This window comes from Coffea arabica, chromosome 6e (assembly GCF_036785885.1).
Source record: "Coffea arabica cultivar ET-39 chromosome 6e, Coffea Arabica ET-39 HiFi, whole genome shotgun sequence".
NCBI lineage: Eukaryota > Viridiplantae > Streptophyta > Magnoliopsida > Gentianales > Rubiaceae > Coffea > Coffea arabica.
The window spans coordinates 12,417,877-12,428,637 of NC_092321.1; the positions used below are offsets into that span (position 1 = coordinate 12,417,877).

The 10,761-nt window shown below is 37.7% G+C and overlaps 2 protein-coding genes across 2 annotated transcripts; both read left to right on the plus strand.

Annotated features, from left to right (window-relative positions):
• Positions 1 to 445: 445 nt before the first annotated feature.
• LOC113696384 (uncharacterized) lies at positions 446 to 1,519 on the plus strand. The gene has a single exon (XM_027215808.1). The coding sequence runs from the start codon at positions 446 to 448 to the stop codon at positions 1,517 to 1,519; it is 1,074 nt and encodes a 357-aa protein (XP_027071609.1).
• Positions 1,520 to 1,528: 9 nt separating this feature from the next.
• On the plus strand, positions 1,529 to 5,639 carry LOC140009733 (uncharacterized). Its single transcript, XM_072056019.1, has 5 exons — positions 1,529 to 1,931; positions 2,114 to 2,251; positions 2,378 to 2,884; positions 3,160 to 3,353; positions 3,564 to 5,639. The coding sequence occupies exons 1-5, from the start codon at positions 1,529 to 1,531 to the stop codon at positions 5,637 to 5,639; spliced, it is 3,318 nt and encodes a 1,105-aa protein (XP_071912120.1).
• Positions 5,640 to 10,761: the final 5,122 nt, after the last annotated feature.

The following is a 10,761-nucleotide window of genomic DNA, read 5'->3' on the forward strand; positions in this document are numbered from 1 at the left end:
AGCATTAACCCAGCCAAATCTAAGTGCATTTCTGATGGCTTCCATTTATAGTAAGTGGGAGTTGAAAAGTCTTTAATACAATCTAAATTTGGTGGTTTCCTAGGTAGATCAGCAGCATTTGGAATTTCTGTTCGAGACCTTCAAGACTCAGATAAGCAGTTTTATGAGGAGGTACTAGATCTAGATGCTAAGCCGACGTTCCAAGGGCGGGGCTTCTTAACGGACAGGTAAACTCACTGCCATGTACTCATCCCTTCTTGTCTGGTCTAGTAGATGCATTAGTGTTAGGTACATTTTGCTCTGTTTTTTCGTTTTGTTGCCTACCAGTCCTACATTTACCTGGAGAGAAACATCTTTGTTTCCTGGTCCATTGCTGGTTTCATTGGGTTTCCACTGAGGGTGTGCGAGTGTGAGATTTGTACCTCTACTATCTTGGTTAAGTCCAATGGCTGAGGACATTGCGGATATTCTGCAAGGATTTACTTTGTTGAACAAGGAACTGCAGATAACAGAGTTGGGAACACAGGAGTTAGCTTTTGGTATTAAGGAGTGCCAAAGTAGCCTGCTAGGAAAGATAGTGGGAGAGAAGATAGCTAACTTTACAGGGGTAAAGAACTTTGTTACTTCCGCATGGGGGTATCCAAGAGATTTGACTGTTGCGGAGTTGGGGCCCAACTTGTTCCAATTTATTTTGCCTAGACAAGATGATAGGGAGAGGATCGCTCAAGGAGGTCCGTGGATTATCGACAATCAATTACTGGTACTGAATAGTTGGTATGAGGGGATTGAAAATGATGAGAAGGCCTTCAATCTAGCTCCCCTTTGGGTGCAAGTTTGGAATCTTCCAGTCCACTACATCTCAAAGGAAGTGGGCAAGAAAATAGGATCTGTTTTTCACCTGGTCAAGGATGTCATTATCCCACAAACGGGTGGAAAGGAAGGAAGGCATCTTAAGCTAGCAGTAGTAGTTGACATTACTCAACCTTTGCTACGTGGAACTACTATCAAAGTGGCTGGGATAGCTAAGTGGATACAATTCAAATATGAGAGGTGCCCAGATTTTTGCTATAAATGTGGCAGAATTGGGCACAGTGAGAGATCTTGCAGTATGGTGGTGTGTGGGAGGGAAGGTCAAAAGGATAATCAATATGAGATTTGGATGAGGGCGGGTTATGGGAATGGCCCGAAGTCTGTTCAGAAAACAAATTCAAGTGTTATATTCAACCCCCAAAGACATCATTGGAACTATCAGAACGGGGAATGGTTAGAGAAGGATGGTCCTGAGTCACAAGCTTTTAGTCAGAGGAGAGATGGTTCTCCAGGGTTGATTAAGGAGTTGCAGAGGCAACCAGTCCACGAGCAGGCAGAAAGCCAACAGGAAGATTATGCCAAGGACAAGAGGAAGGCAAGGATGGAAGGCACAGCTGGAACCAGTTCCAATATAGCAATGGTAGCAAACAGAGAGGTAGTGGCGCTTACTGAATTACCTCAAACTCAGTATTGTGGGGACCTTCCTTAGTCAAGGGAAATGAAGGAGGGAAATGTGCAAGGCGGAGAGAGCTCAATGATGGTGGATACTGAACCTGAACATTTACTGAGTGACAAAGAGGATCAACAAATTCAACAATCAGGTGTGGAGCCAGCACGTACTGTTTCGGCATCAATGCAGGTTGATCAGGGAAACATAACTAATACACAAAAGGGGATAAGGCAGCACTTCAGAAGGGTCCAGCAGCCTTTGAGGTCTCCTAGCAAAAGAAGGCAGGCTCTAAAAGGCATAAGCATCAACTTGGGGAATGTTAAAGACCAGGGTAAGAGAAAAATTAATGAAGTGGAAATGGAATTGGTGGATGCTACCACTGAAGTACATGAGATGAAAAGGCACAAACAAGAGGCTGAGGAGGAAGGGTCCATCCCTAAGAGGACCCCAGGTGTCCAATGAGAGTCCAGGTGTGGAATTGTCAATGTGTGGGGAGCCCCTTGACAATTCCCCAGCTGAGAGAGGTTAATAACCTCTTCTCTCCAAGTATGGTTTTCTTGAGTGAGACCAAGAATAGAACAAAATATATGGAGAAAGTTAAAAATATTTTAAGATTTGACGATTTGGTGGTAGTGGAGGCAATGAACAAGGCAGGAGGAATGGCTCTCCTTTGGAAAGATGAGGTGAAAATATTAGAGGTGCTTACGACTACCTTTACCATAGAAGCGCATGTGGAGGATTTGGAGGTTAACTGTGATTGGTGGTTTGTAGGTATTTACGCGAGTTGTGAGCATCAGATTAGACATCAACAGTGAAAGGTTATAGGAAATAGGAAAAGACTGTGGGGAGAAAGATGGTTCATAGCTGGTGACTTTAATGATATTGTGTCTAATAAAGAAAAATGGGGAGGCAATTCTAGACAGGAAAGTAGTTTTCAAGACCTTCGGCAATTCATAAATGGGAATCAGTTGCTGGATATTGGGTTTATTGGGCAGCCTTGGACTTGGTGTAACAATTGGGAACAAGGAGACTTAATAAAACAAAGATTGGACAGAGGTTTAAGTACTCATTCCTGGTCACAGGTTTTTGAGAAAGTTCAATGTTCCTACATTACCTCTTTTGCATTTGATTACAGCATACTCTTGTTTGATACCATGATGAACCATAATAGAAAGAAACAGCGCTTCTACTTTGACAAGAGGTGGCTCCAAAAAGATGATATAGGGGATGTAATCCGAACTGCTTGGGATAAGGAGGTTGAGGGTTCTAGAATGTTTCAAGTGGTTAGGAGGGTCAAGAACTGCCGACTGGATCTTCTAAAGTGGAGAAATGGTTTCCAAGCTAACTCAAGAAAGGCAATTGAGCAGTTAAAGAATGAGATTAGTGAGTTGCAACAATCGAAAGGTGCCTCCAGCAAGGGAACAAGGGATCTCTAAAAAAATTGCTCCAGAATACATATAAGGAGGAAGAGCTCTACTGGTTTCAGAAATCGAGGATACAATGGCTTAGGGAAGGTGACAAGAATACGAAATTTTTCCATACATATGTACAAGGCAGAAGAAAGGGAAATCGGTTGCATAAACTTCAGCGAGTGGATGGGACGTGGACTGAGAGTGAGCAGGCATTGAGTAAGGAAATTGCAGAATACTACTCAAATCTGTTGAAAAGCTGTGATGTAGGGGATTTATCTGCGGTACTAGAGGGAATTCCACACACTATCACGGATGATCTTAATGGAAACCTGATGAAACCAGTTCTAGAAGATGAAATTAAAGCTGTAATTTTCTCTATGAACCCAGACAAAGCTCCTGGGATTGATGGTATGTCACCTCTTTTTTTCCAAAAATACTGGACTACTATCAAGCATAATGTGGTAAATGCAATTCAAACTTTCTTTCATACGGGACACTTATTGAAGAGTGTTAATCATACTGTAATTACTCTCATTCCTAAAGTGCAAAATCCCATATCTTTGCAGAATTTTAGACCCATTAGTCTGTGCACTACCATATATAAAGTCATTGCTAAAATTCTAGCAAATAGGCTCAAAAGTGTGTTACATTGTTGCATTTGCAAAAACCAGTCAACTTTCATTCCTGGTAGGCAAATTTTAGACAACATTATGATTTCCCATGAATATTTGCATTATCTAAATCATAAGAGACAAGGGAAGGATGGGTTTATGGCAGTAAAGTTGGACATGTCTAAAGCCTACGACCTTGTGGAATGGAGGTTCCTAGAGGCCATTATGCAGAAGATGGGATTTCATCATAAATGGTGCAACTGGATTATGGAGTGTGTGAGAACGGTTTCCTTTTCATTCAATATTAATGGCGAGGTCAAAGAGTATGTGACACCCACCAGAGGTATTAGACAAGAGGACCCTCTTTCCCCTTACTTGTTTCTTCTTTGCTCCAAAGGATTTTCCAACCTCATTCGGCAGGCAGCAGCTTCCAGGAAAATTTCTGGTCTAAAGATAAGTAGAAATGGTCCAAGTATAACACACCTCTTCTTCGCAGACGACTCCTTAATCTTTTGCAAAGCAACTAAGGATCAAGCAATGGAACTGATGAGGGTGTTGCAGGAATATGCATTGGGGTCTGGTCAAGTGATCAATCTGGAAAAGTCGTCCATTCTTTTTAGTAAGAATGTAAGGATACAGCTGAAGCAAGAGATTTGTCAAGCTATGGGGAACATGCAAAGTGTTACCCAAGGGAAATATCTTGGCCTACCAATGGTAGTATCAAGATCAAAACAGCAGCTATTTGGCTATGTCAAATCTAATGTACAGCAAAGAATGAGTAGGTGGACAAATAGGTTACTGAGTACAGCAGGTAAGGAAATCTTACTTAAATATATAGCTCTAGCTATGCCAACGTACACCATGTCCTGCTTTAAGCTCCCATCCAGATTATGTAAGGAACTGAGCTCATTATTGTCAAATTTCTGGTGGGGAAAGTCTAACGGGAAGAATAAGGTTCATTGGTGCTCCTGGAGGAAGCTTACGCTGAGCAAGAATAAGGGAGGACTAGGCTTCAAAGATTTGATGGCTTTCAATGTAGCTCTTCTCGGCAAACAGGTTTGGAGATTGATAACCCAACCTAATTTATTAATCAGTCAAGTTATGTGGGCTAAATATTTCCCAAGGACATCTATTCTTCGATGCAAAGTCCCTAACAATGCATCTTGGCTATGGAGGAGTCTTATGGGAGCTAGAGGTTTGGTGGAACAAGGAACAAGAAGAAGGATTGGAAATGGCAACACTACCAACATTTGGGATGATGGATGGATTCCAGGGAATAGAGACGGCAGAGTGGCTACCAGAAAAGTTAGAGACAATGGCCTCCAGAAAGTTCACGAGCTGATACACCATAAATCATGGAATTCTAATCTGGTCTTCAAGCATTTCAATTCCCTAGATGCTGAAAGGATCCTGAATATTCCTATAAGTCTAGCAGGGATGGAAGATAGTCACTTTTGGATTTATGGGACTGATGGAAACTATTCGGTCAAATCGGGGTATAAATTACTAGTTAACTGTGCAGAATTTAGTCACGATGGAAACAACATAGAGGGTTCGACAAGTTGGGAGGACCAAACCCAGAAGACATGGAAGGACTTGTGGAGACTAAAGGTGAAACACAAACTGAAGGTCTTCCTTTGGAAATGCCTAAATGATGCGCTCCCAGTGAAAGATCTGATATACGGCAGACTTAAAGTTGGGGATCCAATTTGCAGTAGATGTGGAGAGGATAGGGAAACTATCGAACATATGCTTTTGAACTGCCGCGAATCTAAAATGATTTGGAAGTTAGCCCCTGTCCAATGGAATGGAATTATGGAACACCATGGGAGTTTCCGTAGATGGTGGTTATCAATCTTGGAAGCCAAGCACAGAACAGAAGGTTGGTTACATATTTCTTTGTCTGTCAATATTCTTTGGCAAATTTGGAAAGCTAGGAATGAAATGGAATTCAATGGTAAGGAAAAACAGCCTAGGAAGATAGTACAGAGGGCACATCAGGAATGGTTAGAATTGGTAGAACTTGATACAAAGGAATGTGGAATGAGTACAAACGAAACAGCAACCCTTCATGCTCCCATACCGCAGTTACATTCAGCATTTGGGACACTGGAAGTGACGGTAGGGGCAACTTGAACATGAACAATCACAACATGAGTATTGGAATTGTTATTAATCAGCCTGATCAAAGATTACACAGAGGGTGGGCACTTCGAGCAAGAAGTTCTGGTTCAGCACTGCTGGATGAAGCTAGTGCACTTAAGCTGGCCATGTGTAAGATTGCCTCTATGCCAGTCCGGACACACATCAGGGAAGTGCAGTTCCAAGTGCAAAACCCACAACTTCTCAGCCAAATTCGCACAAACAGCGTAGGTGACATTAGATTAGCTACTGTTGTGGATGACATTGTTCATTTGAGAGAGCTGTTTCCTATGTGCTCCTTTTGTTTAATTAAAAAGGATAAGACTCAACTAAGCTCCAAGCTTAGCATTCATGCCTTGGGCATTATTTTTGATGAGGAACATTGGTTTCCTTAGTGGTAGCATTGCCACTTGTAAAGTTCAATCGAGCCTTTGCTCGCACTTGTACAGCTTTTATCTAGCAATACAATCATCTATCGTTTCGAAAAAAGAAAAAAAAAGTAATCAAGTCTCTAACCTAACATGCCCCGAAGGCCTAAGGTCTCGTCATGAATTGTAATTTTTCAAAGAAAAATTTTCACATTATTTGTAAATATATTTTTAATTAATTTTTATATTATATATATATATTAAATTATTATCGTATATTTTTTTAAAAAAAAAACTCTAAGATTTAAATGAAATATAGAATTGTCATTTGAATTGATTTTTTTTAAAATTTTTTATATTATAATGATTTGATGTATATAAAATAAAAATATAAAATTTTTTGGAGAAAGTTTCAATGGAAATAAGGTCTGTGTATTTTGGTGATCACGTGATTAATTGAGCAGCGCCGCGACGTGGCGGAAAAGGATGATGCACTGGGTTGCAGCAGAATAAGTGGCGCCGGCCACCGAGGATCCTTCCTGTTACGTGTCCAATTTCGACGCTATAAATCTTCATAACTTGCAGCTCCAACGTCAAACGCATTGTAGTATTTGCTCGGATTGTTATCGAATTGGGTCGAGTAGTGCAATACTAGAGTTAGATTCAAGTAAAAATATTAATGTTCGAACTCGAGTTCAAATATCCCTTGGGGGTGATTCGGATGATTTTGAGATAGTTTAGTTAAGTTTCGAGATCGCGTATTCGAGTCACCTCTCTATCGCTTGTTTATCTTTAGGGGATTGGGTGCACATGTACAAAGAGATTAGTCCAGCAAAAAGTCGTGATACGTACTGTGTTGACAAAAAAAAAAAAAAACTCGAGTTCAAATAAGATAAAATAAGTTTGAATTAGACCAAATTGAACTTTATTCAGTTTAATCAAGCTCAATCAAGTTTTTAAACTCAGTTTTTTAGTACATTTCATATTTTTATAATAAATAATTAGAAATTATACATAATAAATATACTATTCGATAAGATTCGATGAATACTTGAGTTTTGATTTTTTTTTTCTACTCGAACTTGACTTGATTACCTTATCAAGCAGAACTGAGTTAATGTCAAATTCAAGTTGAATTTTTGACCGAATTACTCTCGAGTCCTAGTCGAGCAACTTGATTAATTTACATACCTTGTATTTGCATCCGATATCAGCGTACAAAATACAGCATTTCATAAAAATTACTTTTTTCTAATTTTTGCAAACATAATTCATGCAGAAATATACACGTACTTTAAAGAAAGACAAATTCGCTTTCCTCTAGACCAAGTACTAAACCCTTTTCTTCTTAAAGACAGTTTCAGCCATGTTATAACTATGTGGACCACGTAAACTTTTTTCCAGCAATAACTTTTGCCAAATGTTATTGACACGATTCTCATTTATACTTGTATACATTTGACCCCCAAAACTAGAGTTGAAGTTTCAGTATGAGCCACTTTTTCCTAGAGCCATTCATACCGTTGTTAACATCAGTGCATCACTATTTGTAAATTGATTAATCTTTTTTACACTAACAGTATATATATTATTAGTGTTAAATAAATAACAATTATATAAAATTTGAATTTAAAATTCAATTTTTCCATATATATTTTGGATCCAACAGTGATAATGCATAAACTGTCAATATGTATAAAATTTACTTTTTGTAAATGCTCATTTATATAATTTTACATACAATTTAACTTGTTCTAATTCCCAAGGAAAGAAGGGGGAAAAAACAAAAAGAGAAAGGGCATCATATCTAGGCAATATGAGTAGTAGTATTACATACTTAATTTCTCGCCCTTATAATTTTCTCATTTTTCTTATCTTTCTAAATTTAAATCTGACTATCAAATGAACCCCAACTTCAACCCACTGATCGAACATTCGGAACTATATTTTCCAATCCTCCAATTTCCTACAAGAAAAAAGGATAGGTTGGAGCAAAATTATTTGCGCCTATTTGCAGTACCCTGAAATTAATCCTTTTAGAATTAGGATTGATTCTGATACCTACAAAATTCTTTCATTATCAGAATTAGAATTGGTCCTTTTACTATCAGAATTAGAAGTTGATATCCTAAGATCAATGAAGTTTAATAATGACCAGTATCTATAAATAAAATAAACCACTGCATACTTCTTGGCAAAATTTGTCATCCATCGGGTAACCACCTTTTATCACTAGTTGTTAATTACATTTTAGCATCATCTTTATCTGTCCCTTATTTTTAAAAATTATTTTTCTCTAACAGGGTTGGGGTGGAATTTAAAAGCGGAAAGGAGAAAAGAGGATTAGAACTCAGGACCTTTAGATCCTAAGGACTAGATTCGTTTGGATTGTTATTTTTTGGAGTTTTTATAGAAAAATGTATGGTAGCAATTTGACATGTGCAAAGAGAAAAATGTGATTGAAAAATATATTCGCGAAAAATGTAAAAAAAAAAATTTTTGTTTAAAATTAACAATCCAAACGTAAAATTTTTTATCCATCAATATGGCAAGAAAATCAACCACATCATTTGATCTTGCTTTTCTTTGCCTCGTTGTTTTTGCAACCCAATCTACCCTTAGCAAATCTGTGCTAAAGATGAGGGGCATTGACAAGGAACTTTTGCAATTCATGGGGAATATTTAAATCATTTGTTAACCTCTGCACCTTCCTAATTGACCCACGACATGGGGAATACTTAGATCATTTGTTAGCCTCTGCACCTTCCTTATTGACCCAACACGACTGCCATCACATTGTTTGTTTGGATTAAGATGATTTCAAGTAAAATAATTTGTCTTCTGTCAGACGGACAAAGGCTTTGTTTGCCATTCCAACCACAACCTTACTCCAATACCTTTGTGCCCTCTAAGGTTGGTAGGAAGATTCCTGAATCTTTCCCTGTTGGCTCCACATTTCCTACGTACCTGCTTGAGAATGCCCCTTCTCTTGTTGAAACTCTCTATGACATTAAAGTTAATTTCTAGCAGCAATGCCAAGATTATGGATAGGGAAATCTACAATCATGGTAAAGTGGTTGTTCACGGAGTTGATGACTATTTCAATATGGCATTCGCCATCTATAGTTGCAAAGAACGATTCTGCTGATCATGATGAAATTCCCAAACGTCCAATAGCAGATCATTTCTTATATTATTGATGGATGACGTTCTTTGATTATCCAGTTCCTTGCATGTTTAAATTGTATCACTGATGAATTAATCGATCGAATTCGTCACAGTGGTGGCAATGACTAATTTAGCAATAAAGACATGTTCCAGGTTCAGATACTCAGTTTCAGCTAATCTAATATAATACTACTACACCCCATGTAAATCCGGTTGATTTGTTCAGTCTAAACTCAAAATCAACACATTATAAACTTCTCTAAATTTTTTTTTAAAAAAAAAAAAATCTACAAATTGAGACAACGTTCTAAAAATCTTTCATGATAACAATGCATGAGTATATTACCCTACATCAAAGCTAAAACTAATTCAATTCTAATTAATTGAGCAATTGGACAATCCACGTCCAAGAACATTTGTTTTTCAGAACTATGCGAGCCTACAACAAATTAAAATATTTGTACAAGATAAGACATTAGTCGATCAGAACTAATGGTTCACACAAGACTATTTAGAGAATCAGCACACTAGTCTTCACCGGAAGATAATCATCCCGAGCCTTCTTGTAGAAGTAACGATGGCAGATTGGCGGGTCAAACCAGTTACTATTACAGCTACGACAGCCAATAAAGCAAGAAAATTAAAAAACAATCAATGATCATAAGCACGTATGGGACTCAAATAATCAATTCTCAAGATTAGAGGCGCTCTAATAAACTTAAGAGGTCTATTGTAAACTCCTTTATTCATACATACACACACACATATATATATATATGTATGTATGTATGTATGAAACTTAGAACGTATGTTATCATTTTTTTTCCTGTTTCTAGAAAATTAAATATTAGAATGGAATCTAGACGATGAAAACTATAATTGGATATTGAGAAAAGTAGGGCTATGAGGGTAGTTTTTCCTATAAAATTGACAATTCAGTATTACATGTGAACAAACGAATTAGATTAAGAATTGTTTTGGTTATTCTGAATGAACATTAGTGTCTATTAATTATAAGACAAAATAAATGAACATGACTTGTAAAAACACATGGAAGGAGAGAAATGCAATACATGAAAAATGCACTATTACTGTATACTACTAACTATGATTAACACAACGCGTTGTTATGAAAAGTAAATAAACTATATTTCTTCTTAATTTAGAAAATTGGTTTCCACGTTCCATAAAAAGAAAACTTTTCACGTATGTTTACAAAAATCAAATGATTCCAAAACTCGTATGTTTACACAAAATTCCAAAACTGGTACACCTGCAGCATAAAGAGCTATATATATATACAAGAACATTTCACGGATTATTACATGAAAAAGATAGAAGAAGATGCCATGGGAAACGTCAACATGGAAGGAAACAACAATTTGCTTTGTCTGATATGAACATTTTTGCAACGTTTCGCTATCTCATCGCCTTATGCATCACAGAATCACATGGGATTTTTTTTGGTGTTTGGTTAAAAACTTGGAACTGTACGAACTTGTTTCAGCCAGATGCCTTCGTGCGAGTGGGATGGGGGCATTTAGTAATGTGCTCAATTTCGTCTCGACAAGGAGTTTCTG

Coding starts and splice junctions, on each gene's coding strand:
- LOC140009733 (XM_072056019.1), top strand. CDS start 1,529: ATGAAGGAGGGAAATGTGCAAGGCGGAGAGAGCTCAATGATGGTGGAT. Junction 1,932..2,113: donor CATCCCTAAGAGGACCCCAG/GTGTCCAATGAG, acceptor ATTTGGTGGTAG/TGGAGGCAATGAACAAGGCA. Junction 2,885..3,159: donor TGAGTTGCAACAATCGAAAG/GTGCCTCCAGCA, acceptor GCTGTGATGTAG/GGGATTTATCTGCGGTACTA.
- LOC113696384 (XM_027215808.1), top strand. CDS start 446: ATGGCTGAGGACATTGCGGATATTCTGCAAGGATTTACTTTGTTGAAC.